The 13,858-nt window shown below is 41.2% G+C and overlaps 1 protein-coding gene across 1 annotated transcript in view; it reads left to right on the top strand.

Moving 5' to 3' along the window:
• The first annotated feature begins 6,448 nt into the window (after window positions 1–6,448).
• The window catches only part of SLC17A6 (solute carrier family 17 member 6), a 29,325-nt gene continuing 21,915 nt past the window's right edge, over window positions 6,449–13,858 (top strand). Inside the window, exons 1-3 of the mRNA XM_048306540.1 lie at window positions 6,449–7,040; window positions 10,040–10,292; window positions 11,297–11,415. Of these exons, the coding sequence (XP_048162497.1) occupies window positions 6,955–7,040; window positions 10,040–10,292; window positions 11,297–11,415 (458 nt within the window). The 5' untranslated portion in view covers window positions 6,449–6,954. The remainder of the gene's footprint in view (window positions 7,041–10,039; window positions 10,293–11,296; window positions 11,416–13,858) is intronic.

Below are 13,858 nucleotides of genomic sequence, written 5' to 3'. Positions count from 1 at the left end.
CTATTGGAGACAATGCTTTTATGCTAATTCCAAGGAAATTCAAGACATTAAATTAATTACATTCAGTCTTGGATTCATGTGATGGTTGTCAGCTTGTCAAGAAATGAAACTAAAGAAGAGTATATGGGATGAAGGAAAGTCTCCCTCATATCCAAACACGGTTCTTTCTTGGGAAAGCATGACAATCACCTTCTACAGACTCCACTAATGCCAAACATCAATTAAACATATTCTTCCTCCTTATTTACTTTTTGCTACAGCTATACTCATTGTCTCAATATCCTTCTACAAGGAAAAGTTAGGGTCTAGCACTTGAAAATACCCAAGTGTCCACTAGTAAGTTATATTTGTGGATATAGATTCTAATTATAGTTTTATGTATGTCTTTCTCCTTAGAGAAACAACTTCACATGCAAAAGAATCTACATTCATTCTTCCTACGCAGCATTTAATGTATTTTGAGTTAATTTAGTCTATTGAAGAATCAATATTTATCCTAAAGAAGGATAACCAAAAAAAAAATTGAGGCACATTAAAACTGAGTGAAAATTTTAGGTTGTAATAACAATCTCAGACCCAACATGGTAGTCCAGAGCCTGCTCCACCACCTCAGATGTCAGTTTACTGTTGTACTAAGCACAATTATTTTCCAAATATCTATTATGAGTTTTGTTGAGTTGTTTTCTCCCACCAGGAATAGTTTCCTGATCAAATGATGTATCTGATGTTACTTTTGGTATCTCTTTAAGTGTTCTTCTAGAAAATGAAAACATATAGTAGATTTAAGTCCTGTTCAGATCTGGGCAACTTGTGATTTGAATCAATGGAAATTCCTCCCCAAACTTCTCTTAACACATTTTAAAATAATGCTAAGAGACAAGCCAACAGAAAATAAAGGACTACTGCAGCCTTATAAAATCTGTTTCTGATTTGCTAATTCTTGCAATAAAAAGTCACCATAATACAGTCTTCAATGTCTACATTTCTCATAAGGTTTCTCATGCAGTGGAAGGAGCCCTGACTGTCACTAAGACCAAACTGACTCTTGCATGAAAGCATTTTCTGAGCTGTTAAACAATCCAGTGATGGTCATCCCAGAATAATAATGTAATGACACATTAATGATATAAAAAAGATCATTAATCATCATGGTAATAAAAGATAGGATAATGTGCTGCAATCACAAATCCTTGGCTAAATTTTGTTATGGGTAATTGCATCCCACTCACCAAGTGTTGCATAGTTGTCTTGGGTACTGAGAGAATTGTTACTGTGTCTGAGCCCCAGAGGTAGGTGCATTTCTGTCGTGAAACATGACAGATGGCTTCCAGTCCTTTGGGATCCTTTGCATGTAACTCATGGAACAGTACCGGAATTCAAAGGAACAGATGTTCCTGTAATATGTGGGATGAATATAAGCATCTCCATTTACTTTTAAGATAAATGTATTAAATGCTATTAAATTTCTTCACAGATATACCAGAAAAAAAAAAAAAAAGATAAAAGTAGTATCATTGCTTTCATGATTTAAAAGGCATTTGCCATTGGGTGGATTTTTATTAGCTTGTTAGAGGTTTTTTAACAATCTATCTGCTAATACTAAAAATGAACTAGATTTTAGACAGGAAGGGGAGGATGGAGGAAATAAATGAATCTTTTTGTAACATAACAGAAAAATTTCCAGCCATGGAGTTGGAGTAGTCCTACATAGTAACTGCATATCATCTAATGATTTTTTTTTTCACTGTGAAATCTGCAACACCAATAGAACATAAAAATTGACTGCAATTCTAGTCCTTTACCTAGTCATTTTACCACTAGAGGGCTGAACGAACAGCTTCAACATGAGATTATTTGAAAATTAGGCACTATTAGAATGAAACTAAGAATTTACGTGCTTAGAAACAAGATATTCCTAAATTAAAAACCAAACAAACAAAATCCTGGAGTTTGTAGCATATCTTTAGAATATTTCATCATCTATGTTAGTGCAGAGATCCCTGACCAATCCAGTTTGGTTTAAAACTAGAAACCACCCCGAAAAATGAGTGTGCAACTCCTGTACTCTATCATGTTTCATTTCTTGAGCCTATTAGACTACTGTAAAAGCAATGCAATAACATTCTAGCAACTGAATAAGTGCATCTGAAAGAGTAGCCCAATTTACAAGCTCTAAGCTGCCATATATCACACTTAGATGAAGCAGAGGAAAAGCTCTCAACCTCGCTTGACAAAGTCCACAGCCACTTTTATATTGCCTCTGTGGCCAGCTTCCCGCTAGATTTTTCTCTTTGTCCCTGTGATCATGGCCCGAAGTTCCAGATTTCTATTTCCAAAATGCACAAACTGGTTGAGAGGGACCATGTGAATGTGCAAGTTCTGCCCAGACACATGCATTCTTTAACATATTTCGGTCCAAGCATATTCTCTTTGGGACACAAAATAAGAAGGATAATTGTGTTGTTGTAGAAATACAGAGCGAAGATCTGATCCAACAGTTCAACTTCTGCAGTGTTTGTTGTATGACATATAAATCACCAGTCTGACCCGCAGTTCAGGAAATTAAGACGCTACTCAAGATGCAAGCATCACAGATCATGAGGAAGCAGAAAGAAGTTCCATGAACTTCTAGTATTGCAGCACATTACAACTATTCCTTTCCACACCACAGTGTAATGCACTTCTCAACGGAACACAACAACCACGTTGTGCTCACAACCTAGGTCTGGAGCTACAGGCACAGCCCATTTCATAAAAGACAGGTTTAGGCACTGATGGATAGGCCTCCAAAAGACAAAATTATCTGTAAAGTGTTGTCAACCCAACTTCACATAGTTTTAACTTGGATTCAGGAATCTTTACATCTTGGCATTCAAAATTCAGCATAGACACATCTTTAACATGTCAACACATGGACACTACATCTAAATCCTCCAAGTGAATGTGCAGTTTTTCAAGGGACTTATCCAGCTCTGGATCATCATAACTCTGGAGAATAAGACAAAAGCCTACCAAAGTTTTTCAGGAAGTGATCCTTGCAAATTTTCTGGGAGAATGAGAAAATTCCTGTTCTAAAACAATCTTTTTGTCACATTTTTCTGATTAAGTCAAGGTTTGGCACAAGATTTTATTTCAATATTTTCTTTTATTTCAATAAATAGCTTATTAAAAAAAGAGTTTACAAAGCTGTTGCTTCTTCCAGAAAACCTTATTTCTCGTGGCGTGACAAGCATGATGATTATTTTGGAATTGCTGTGTGATTTTGCAGTTCCACAGTCCCAAAGAAGGTAGAAAATTGCTTTGTTCCTCAGGTGACATCAAATTCCACTGGATTTAGTGGACAGCTACCATAAATAGGAGTAATAATTAGATCATAATTCATAATTTTTGAGGCATGTTTATGCTATCCTCAGTACCAGAAATCTGTATTACATACAGGGATTTAATGGCATAACTAAGATTTTGAGCACATAATTTTTTTCCTGAAGATGACACTGTATTACTAAGAGCAGTATTTTGTAATCTTTCAGTAATCAGGAATCACAAAATATCTGAGATTTTGTATGTATGATCATATGAATTTAAAGTAGCACATATATGCTTATTTTTCAAAATAGATCATAAAATATATGTTCATTTATAAATTCTGCTTGCATGACACTTGGGAAAGAGAAAATTCATTTTTCAGTGAATCAACAGCAAAGATAAGTTCAAAAATGGAATTTAAATAATTACTATGTTTAAATCACTGGTATGTACCATGATGAAAATTTTAGCTTACTGTGTAGTTTTCTTCAGAAAGTCTAAAACTTAGAGAGAAGGAATTTATATTGGTGTATTGAATCTGAACTTCTCTAGAAGACTTACATGATATTTAGGCACTATTCTGAGAATTACTGTAGAAAATTTTGAGATCAGATACCTAGCAATAAGAAAAAATGAGCCAAGATCTGTAATTCTTTGTCTTTGACAGAGATTAACTTCTTGAAATAACTCAGTTCAAAATTTTTAAAAATGAACTATTTATAGAAATAAAAGGGCAGGTAAGGATTCAATCCTTTAGCCTTCACATGAGCAAAAATTAAAGAAAATCCAATGAGGTGAAGAAAATTCTATTTAATTGCAAGATTTCAGGATGAAACAATAAGTTTTCTGTTCTGTGTGAAAAAAACAGACATCTGCACCATCTTGGATTACACCATATCATCCCACAGATATTGTTAGAGCCATTTCAGGGCCGCATCTTTTACTGGGCAACTTTTGGCTGAATCTCTTTCCTCCTGGTCAATATGTGAACATTTAGCAGTGATCATCTGGACTAGAATATTCTGCATAATGTCCTATTTTCCTTTGCCACTGACACCAGTGGAAAGAGCTCATTGTGATTTCACTGAAGTTTGAGTGAACCTTTGTGAGTGAAGTCTGTCTGTGGCAGGTGTTTATTATAAAAATAATTATTGATAATAATTTTGATTAATGTTATGTGCTGTTTCTTCTAGAAATGGCTTATTCTACCAAGGTTAAATACTTAGTATGTTTAAAAAGCTGACAAGACTGTACAAATTTTGTAGAACTAATAAGATTAGCTGTCTACTGCTCTCATGTGAAGCCAAACCAGATGAGCTTTATCAGGACGTGACTAAGTAATATCTGGATGTATCATCCGAAATTTCTATTTCAGATAGCTACAGCAGCAGAACCTAGTCACTATAGGGTTTTACTGTACCAGGGTTGCTTGCTATTTTGCATATTTTATGCAATTAAGGACTAACTAATTCTCCTCTACTAAGAGAAACAACCAGGAATGTGCCATCTGGACTTTTCTTCTCCATTTTGGTGTGATATGATAAATTATTTATATTTCCCAAATCAATCATCATTTATTTATTAAATGTTATTATTTTGCTAATAATTACTGCTGCTACTTAGTAGCCATAGCATCAAAGCCATGCCAGTGCTGAGCTTTCTAAAAAAAGGGCCTGAGCTCCTTGCACAGCGTAAATAAACACAGCACCCTTGCACTGCAGGCTTTACAGCCTCAAATTCCAGCTCCGAAAAGAGCTCAGTACCTTTCTGAAAGGCTTGAATTACAGAATCCAATCCCATTTAATGCATCCCTGCAAAACAATATTCTGTTCCTGCTGTCTCTCAGAAAAATCTATTAATATGGGTTTCCTTTGAGCATCTGCAGTGGCACAGTGGAGCCATGATACACTGGGAAGACGTGCTTATGTAACTGTGCAGCTTTTCCCCTTCTGGGAAAAATCCTTTCAGATTTGTAATGGCAGTGACTATGCTGCAAACCACATCCAATAGCTACCATAATGTAGAAATCAGGGCCGTGTTACGATGCTAATTAGCAACATTTCAATTACATATCGTTTATTCATAATTTATTTTCTACTTTAGGACTTTGTAGTTCTTTTACAATTTTGAAAGGAAATACTGAAATTCTACATGGATCAGTCATTATGCAAATTTCAATATTAAAATAATTGGTCTTGTGTAAATGTGGTTTGGCGCTGTAAAACTTCATTAACCCTCCAGCAGAGGGCAACATCTGAAAGAAATATTTCTATAAATCCAAAGAGCAGTTGCTTTTAGGGTACTGCACTGCAACATATGTTTTCATCAGGGAACCTTCCTTTGAAAATACAGATTGCATTTATTTACCAACTGGGCAAGTGAAGTAGCTTAATAGTTTTAGAACGACTTGTTTAAAACACAAGTTTCAATTTTTTTTTTGAAGTAGCACATTACAGAAATTTTAAGATTAAAATGAAACCTAAGAGAAATATAATGGTTATGACTTAGAAAGAAATCCGGATTTTTGCATCTTCAATTGTCTTCAAAGACATAAAAGTTTATTATTTTTAGATTCTGGAAAGAAAAGTAATTCTGTTCAGAATATGCTCAGTTCATTCCAGTGCTGTAAATACCACAAATCAAGGTTGAGTGTTACAGCGGCCTACTCAGAGGCGTGAAAACAGAGGACAAAAAAGAGATGGAAAATATAAATGCTTTAGATAAAGCAGTCACCAATGGATTCCTAACATGATCTAAAATAATCTGTGTGAGTAAACATGGATATAGAGATAAATATACCTTTGGATCGGGTGTTAGCTGTTTATAGCATTACCGCAGCATTATTACAACTGTGCCCGGTTTGCCCGCCAGCGGGACTGGCTGCACGAAGGCCACGTCCTTTCCGCACACCCGCACTATACGAGGAGCAGTGGCGCTCGTCCAAGGCGCGGAGAGCCCCGCGCCGGGCGCGGCCGGGGGAGGCGCGGCGGGGCGGGGGCGCGGCGCTGGCCGCGGTGCTGAAGGGCCGGAGCGCCCGGGGAGCGGAGCCGCGGCCGCGCCGGGGACAGCGCTGCGCGGGAGGGAGCGCGGGCGGGGGCAGCGGACACGCCGCGGCTCCGCGCCGCCCGTGGGTTCGGCCGGCGGCTCCGGGGATTTGGCAGCGTCTGCCCAGGGCGGCGAGCGCACCCCGCCCCCGCCAGCGCCGCAGCCGGGGACACGCAGAGCCGGCACTGCCTCGAAACGCTCCTGCACGGAGACCTCCGTCCCCTCCCTGCCGGGCATGGCTCTGCCTCCGCCTGCCACTGCTGAACCCTGAGAGGCCGAGGAGACTTTCTGACCGTGCCTGGCAACTCCGCGCTGCCGGGGACCCTGGGGGCTGCCTGCAGCGCGCTCCAACGCCCCGCTCGCTGCCGCACACAGGCGCGCTCCCTCGCCCTCGCCCCCCCCACCCCGACTCCGTACGCCGTCTCCACCTCGCTCACACACACACGCGCGCACTCTCCCTCTCATTCTCCCTTTACCCGTAGGTGCACCGATAGCCATTGAATGAGGGCGAAAAGTTAAGAGATTAAACCAATATGAACCATCGTTGCTCGTAGCAGTGCTGTATCCAGAGCAGAGCAGTATCCAGCGAGCATCCCCGCAGGAATGGAGTCGGTAAAACAAAGGATTTTGACTCCCGGCAAGGAGGGATTGAAGAATTTTGCTGGAAAATCGCTTGGTCAACTTTACAGGTAAGACTGATATCTCTTATAGGATTCTACTTCCTAGAAAAAAATTGAAAGCTTTTCTTAAGCTCCCATTGCTGCAGGAGGTAGAGTGCTTTGGGGAGGTCAGTGATGGCAGGGTTGGGAGCTGTTGAGATTCTGCTGGATGTAATCTAGATCCTGAAACTAGTGCTGAAGCTGCTCAATATGGCACCCTCGTAACTCCTCTATCTGACTCGTAGATGGTGTCAGTAAAAAGATGTAGTAAAAGATTACCGGACCTTTCTTCCACAAAAAAAAAGGATCCCATCTTGAAATCATAATCAGAAGAGAGCAGCAACCTGTATTTTTGTTCCATCTTAATTTTGCAATGCACTCACAGGATCTTGCCCCCTGCTCTTAACAAGCATCAAAAAAATTATTCTGTTTTTGATTAGTATTGTCCTTTGTGTAATTCATCGTCAGATGAAGAAAAACATGGAGATGTATAAATAATTGATATCCAAACGATTTTTTTTCTCCTGGAGCTGAAACATATAGAGGAATGTGTTTAATTATTTATCCATTTGCCTTTAGAAGCATCTGCTTGTCCTATTAAGTGATATACAACTGCAATTGCTAAACTCAAAAGCATCATTCCTGTATATTTCTGTGTGTAAAGAACATTTCTATCATCGGCGAGCTCTGTGCACACAGATAAATAAGTCCAGATTCTTGCATACCTACGAAGTGCATGCAGCTAAAGTTCACACATCGTTCTCCATCCAATCTGGTGACTTTAGTGACCTCCACAACGTTTGAGAATAGTCTGTGAAATTCCAAAATATTTTCGATTGTACCGTCTGCTAGAAATTACCCCGAAATATTGGGTTAGGTTTGTTTTTTTTATTAGTTTGGTTGTTGTTGGTTTGTTGGTTGTTTGTTGGGGGGTTTTTTGTTTGTTTGTTTGGTTTGGTTTTTGTTTGGGTTTTTTTGTTTGGTTGGTTTTTTATTTTGGTTGGTTGGTTGGTTTATTTCCCCCGAATTACAGCTATAAGGTAACTGCGGATTTGTCTGCCCAGGGTAGGTCACGTAAAAATCTTTTTTCCATACCTATGCGGCAGTGCTGGGCACAGACACAAGGCTGTTTCACAGCATGAGTCACAACTCCTGCTGCCATTTTAAGGGAAGGGGACGTATCAGTGAAGTGATAAAGATAAAATCAAGACTTCCATTTTCATAGGAAGTGCACTATTAGGAAAAGCCAAAAGCAAAGTTAAAGTAATCAGCAATGCAATTAATTTCCTACCGGTTTTGGTTATATTTAAGTAATTTTCAATTGTTGAAAATTAATAATAATAATAAAGGATAATCCAGAATAGCTGCTTAAAATATAATTAAGGAAATAAACACTTTCTTTTTCTTTCTTAAAGACTCTACAACATTTAAATAAAACTGTTTTCTCTACTACTTGTAGTCACACAGTGAATAATAAAGAAACGGTGTTTGTATTTTCCAGCAAAACTCCGTTTGAATTCACACCTCGACTAACAAACGCGCGATTTGCTCATCTTTTTCAGCTCACGGCAATTAAGTACTTTGTTTACTCTTCTTATAATCTAAACAATTTTCTTGCCTCTTACATATTGATTTTCAGTCTGTTCCCGAAGACAAGACGCCCAGTCAGGGAGAAAACACTCCTACACTACCCTTTATCCACACGAACGAATTTTGACCATAAACCCACGGTGGTTTATTTTATTCACAACTTTAAGACATTTCTTATTGCGGCGATCTTTAAGCATGGAAATAATACGCCCAGAAAAGAAAAATCATGAGAATTTAAGCTGAGTAGCTTTTGGAGAAAATCCCTGTATTTTCTCCCAAACACGGATAACCTTTTGAGCCTTATTCTGCTAATTGTTACTGCCATATCAGCCGGATGAGTTAACATGAAAGAGACGCTCCTCCGAGGGAGGAAATACTTCTAGAGCAGAGGTGAGGGCAGCGGTAGTAGAGTCCAGAGTGTCGGCAAGTGGTCGCGTATTTGCTTCCCGAGACGACATAATTGGTTAGCTTTTCTGATTTTTAAATATCTCCGTGAAGAAGACTATTTAGGGATTCAATATGGACACTTGCTCTGTAAACCTGCTTTTTCTGGCTACCGACACAGCATTTAAAAATATTTAAAAGAAAAAAAAAAAAAAGATCTAAATGTTCTAAATCACCTTTCATGGTATTTTTCACCTGATTGGAATTAGCTGCAAATAACCATTTCCCTTCAGATTCCTTCAGATTGGTTTCTAGGAGATACGATTTTCAAGCAAAACCGAGGGAGTGTGGGCAGTGAGATAGTGCTTAAAGCTGCTCCGGGAAGGCTAAACCTGCTCAGTGATCACACGCTCACAACGTGTAGTTGAGTACTGAGATATTTGGGAAAGCCTTCTCCGGAGATGCCAGTTCTCTGAAGACGATCATGTTTTCTTTCACTGCATGTGACAGCCATTTTGCAAAACTAAAATAAATAGCAATATCGCCCGCTCCTCCTCCTCACTCCTCCCTCCCGTCTTTTTCTCTTACCATTTCTCTTGTTCCCAGACCTAAAGCGAGGTGCACACCAAGATCACCCCCTTGGTGTTTCTAATATAGCAAGGAGGTAATAAAACCTCCAGAAGCCCGTTTCTGCTCCTTCGCCTCTTGGGCTGCCCAACATGGCGCCTCTGCAGTGGTTACAGATGATGTCTTCTTGATGCGTCCTACATATTTAAGCAGAAGTGTTTAATGATAGATGAGCAATTCTCAGCTAGAGCTCCACCCTGGGCGGCTGCGGAGGGGTGGCGGGGGGGAGTTGGGGATGACTAATCGTGACTCCCACAGGTCATTGCTAAAGAACAGTTGAAGGTGAATGGGAAGCAAGGATTAAATCCTCAAATCAACCTCCAAGCCAAAGGAGCGAGGGGAACGGTGAATTTAAGCCTTCAGCTCCGCGAAATTGTTGTGCCTTCACAGGCAGCCAGGGCTTGACTTTCCCTTCTTGTGTCGGGCAGAGTCCTAGAGAAGAGGCAGAAGCCCGGGGACACCATCGAGCTGACTGAAGATGGAAAGCCCATGGAAGTGCCCGAAAAGAAAGCCCCGTTGTGCGACTGTACCTGCTTCGGGCTGCCCCGGAGGTACATCATTGCCATCATGAGTGGACTGGGATTCTGCATTTCCTTCGGAATCCGATGTAACTTGGGAGTGGCCATCGTGGATATGGTCAATAACAGCACCATACACCGAGGAGGAAAAATTATTAAAGAGGTGGGAACCTTTCCCTCGTAAATCCCACATCCTCCCAGTACAACTCTCAGTCAAACACTTCAACGCAGGTGGGACGGGCTCTGGATGGTTTCGTGGCATTTCCCGCACCTGAGCTCCGATGCTCCGCGGTTCCAGGGCGGGCGGCTCCCCTCCCCCTGCCCGGCCCCGCCGCTGCCCTTCGAAGGACGGAAATTCCGTTCTTGAAGCAGAAACAATTTCTACCAATAATTTCTACTTTTTCATTTCAGTTCCTAGCCCCAGTTTGCGGTATTATTGTGCGAACAATTCGCCTCCCGCCCTGTCTTTTCCACACAGCCTTGAAAAACGCAGATATCTCGTAAAATAAACGTAGGGGATGGGAGAAGGAAGGCGTCGAATAAGGGACTGTCAGCGGGTGCATCTCGCCGTAAAGGAGGCGGGGAGGTTTTGCAGGAATGTTTGACAACACCAGGGTGAATTTACTTTGACAAAAGGCGTTAAATGATAAGTGGCGTTTTAAATCGAGTTAAAGCGTGATGAGAAAGATGTGATAAATGCAGATGAGTCTTAAACACCCAAACCCACAAACCCCTTACGGCTTTCTGCCCGCACAGGCAAGAGGTAAGTGCGGGCTGTGCGCCCCAGCCCCGCCCGCGCAGGGCTGTGTCTGTGAGCCGGGGTCCCGCGGGTCCCAGGGCTCCCCCGCTCTGCCCTGCCTGGCCCCGCGGTCCGTGCCTCGGTCGAGCGGCTCAGGGCACACGGGACCCCCGTGCCCTTCTCGTGTCCCAGGGAGGCACGGGCGGTGCCGTTTCCATTGCTGTTACTGGGTTTGTTTTGCTGATCTGGGGGGCAGTCGGAGTGTTTGGGGCTGGAGTGGAGGGCTGGGGGCAGAGTCCGGCGCCGGCACTGGAGCCCCTTCAATTGCACTGCGTATGAAGCTGCTGCTGGTGAAAGCTCTAAAGTGGCACAATTACAGCCTTCCTCTTGTCTTTCTCTCTTTCTGTCCCGGTTCCTTGCATTGGAAGAAAGCGAAGTTTAATTGGGATCCTGAAACAGTTGGCATGATCCACGGCTCTTTTTTCTGGGGATACATAATCACCCAGATCCCCGGAGGGTACATCTCATCCCGGCTGGCAGCGAACAGGTAACTGCGGCCTGAACAGCGCCAAGGCGCCGGCGGAGCCCGAGCGGGGCCGGGCTGCGGCAGCGGGGGCGCGGGAGGCTGAGCTCCAGACAGCTGGGGCTCCCCTGCACCCCCAGCTTAACCCCCGCTCAAAGACAGGACCTTAGGAAGGGAAGGACCGCTTGCATGTGATCCGGGAACTCCACTGTGATGGTGCATTGCTCACCCTCCTTCAAACCACCCCCTGGTTTTGCGGGGAATATCTAATGTTGGTTTCCTTTTCCTTTAAACAGTCACTTAAGGAGGTGTTGGCAATGATATTCAAACAACACGTATTCAGAGGCAAATTCAAAGATCCATTATTTCATCAAAGCTTGAGAGATTTTTTTTTCCTGTGATTAAATTAAAGAATTTTATGATTTTTGTTTTAATGAAAAGGAAAACCATCAGCAGGAATTTTTTCATTAACACACAAATGAATTTAGAATGGTCGAAAAACATGTTTAAATGAGACTTCCACAATGAAAAGAAAGTGCAGATGGTCCAGGGACTTAAGGACTCGTTTCTATGGTGTCTGGCAATTTTTCAAGCACCCAGGGTGCGATTCTACCTGTTAATTAGATCCACTGAGTATTCAAGACACATGAGGCTTTCACATCCATGCTTAATGCCACAGGCTCATGGTTTGCAGAGGCAGCAAAGGTCCTAGTGCCACTCTTCAAACCAGTACCACACTAAGTGCAAATGGATACTAAACTCTACCGTGTATACCTTTAACTCTTCTCAGGAGTGAGCAACATTAAAGGTAGGCCTGGATGGGCAGAGAGGCTTAGCCTGACGAGCAATATGGCTTATGTGTGCTTGAGACTGAGAGGAAGCAGAGAGGGTGGCTAAAGCAAAAAATGGTCTCCTCAAGATAAATAGCTTTTAGACAGATCTACAGTAGAAATGAGTATATACAAATGGAGAGATGAGTGAGAAAACACTAATATCCTACCCTTTAAATCAAATAAATCAAAACACATAATTTTTAAATTGAGGTGTCTGTTGTCTTTCTGTTTATAAGTGCCATCTTTCTGATAATGGTTCAGAAGTGTAAAAGGCTTTTTCAAATAGCCATTAACAGCCATTTAAAGGACTATTTACCTTTTCTTCCTCCTTTAATCATTTTTGCATCTTTGCACAATCTGGAACTGCTCAGGATTAATTGGAGTTTTGATTGAGCAAAGCCTACAAAATCTGACTCAGAGAATCAAAAGCAGTCTTCATTCACCCAAACAACATCAGAAAAGCCATTTGAACCAATTCAGATGTAAAGTGATGCAAGTACAAAGATTTGCAAGACAATGGCAGGGACACTGCCAGGAAAAGTCAGTAGTAGAAACACACAAGTTGTCATGTGCAAATCAGATTTTTCTCTTCTTCACAATCATTTACATTTAGGACAATAACTGAGGACTACTTCAGTTAAGATAGGTGGATTTTATCTAATTAGTTATTATTCCTGTGGAAGCACTTCATGCCTCAGGTGTACTGTGTCATTCCCAGGCATCTCTCTGCCTATATATTCCATAGGGAACCCAGGTTACTGGGGGTATCTGCCCCAAATGGTGTGATGAAACCCCTGCTTTTTCTTTTTGTGTTTTTCACAACCAAGTCAGTGACTGTATCTGGACTAGTGATATTTATCACGTTGGGAGAGTGATGATTATCTGGCTAGAGTTTATGAACATTTCAAAGATTCAGATACCATTATGATACTGCTGAGACTTGCTGTGGCCTCCACATTTCATCAGTCATTTGGGGAATACGTATAAATGCTGATAAACTTGTGGGTACTGAAAGATCCAGTCAATCAGATAATATCTTAAACTTTTGGTTAACTCAGTTCTGTTCAATATATGGCACTTGAGTGCAAAGTAACATCAGAGAGGGAGGAACCACTCTGAAAAGCAGTCTCACTAAGTGGAATCTTAAGCCATGTGGGACTAGAAACACACCACAATCTTCCAGCATGATGCTCTACCAAAGTAGTCAGTGTAATCCTAGAATGTTTATTTTTCTTTATTTAGTGCAATGAGTGTATTTAAGTCAATGACATTGACCTTGGATTTTTGTGGGTAATTTGGACACATTCATACTAGCATGAGTGTTGAAAAATTAGAAATTGCTTTAGAGATCTTTAATTGCTTCAAACATGGCAGTATGAAGTGATGCCTTGTGAAAGAAATAGCAAGAACTATGTATTCAGGATACACGTATATAAAAAGATTACTAGGAGGTAATCTGATTCAAAGTATGCATATAATTCCACTGGAAAATTGCTTGGTATAAGTGTATGCTTTAGTCCTCTGGAAAGGGATAAAAAGAATCAGCAATTGACAGCCATACAAATGAAAAAAAGCTTAAATAGTAACAATAACGACTACCCACCACTGGTCCAACCAGAGAAATTATGTGATAG

Source organism: Corvus hawaiiensis, chromosome 6, assembly GCF_020740725.1.
Source record: "Corvus hawaiiensis isolate bCorHaw1 chromosome 6, bCorHaw1.pri.cur, whole genome shotgun sequence".
NCBI classification, from domain to species: Eukaryota; Metazoa; Chordata; class Aves; order Passeriformes; family Corvidae; genus Corvus; species Corvus hawaiiensis.
This window is presented reverse-complemented; position numbering and strand designations above follow the sequence as displayed.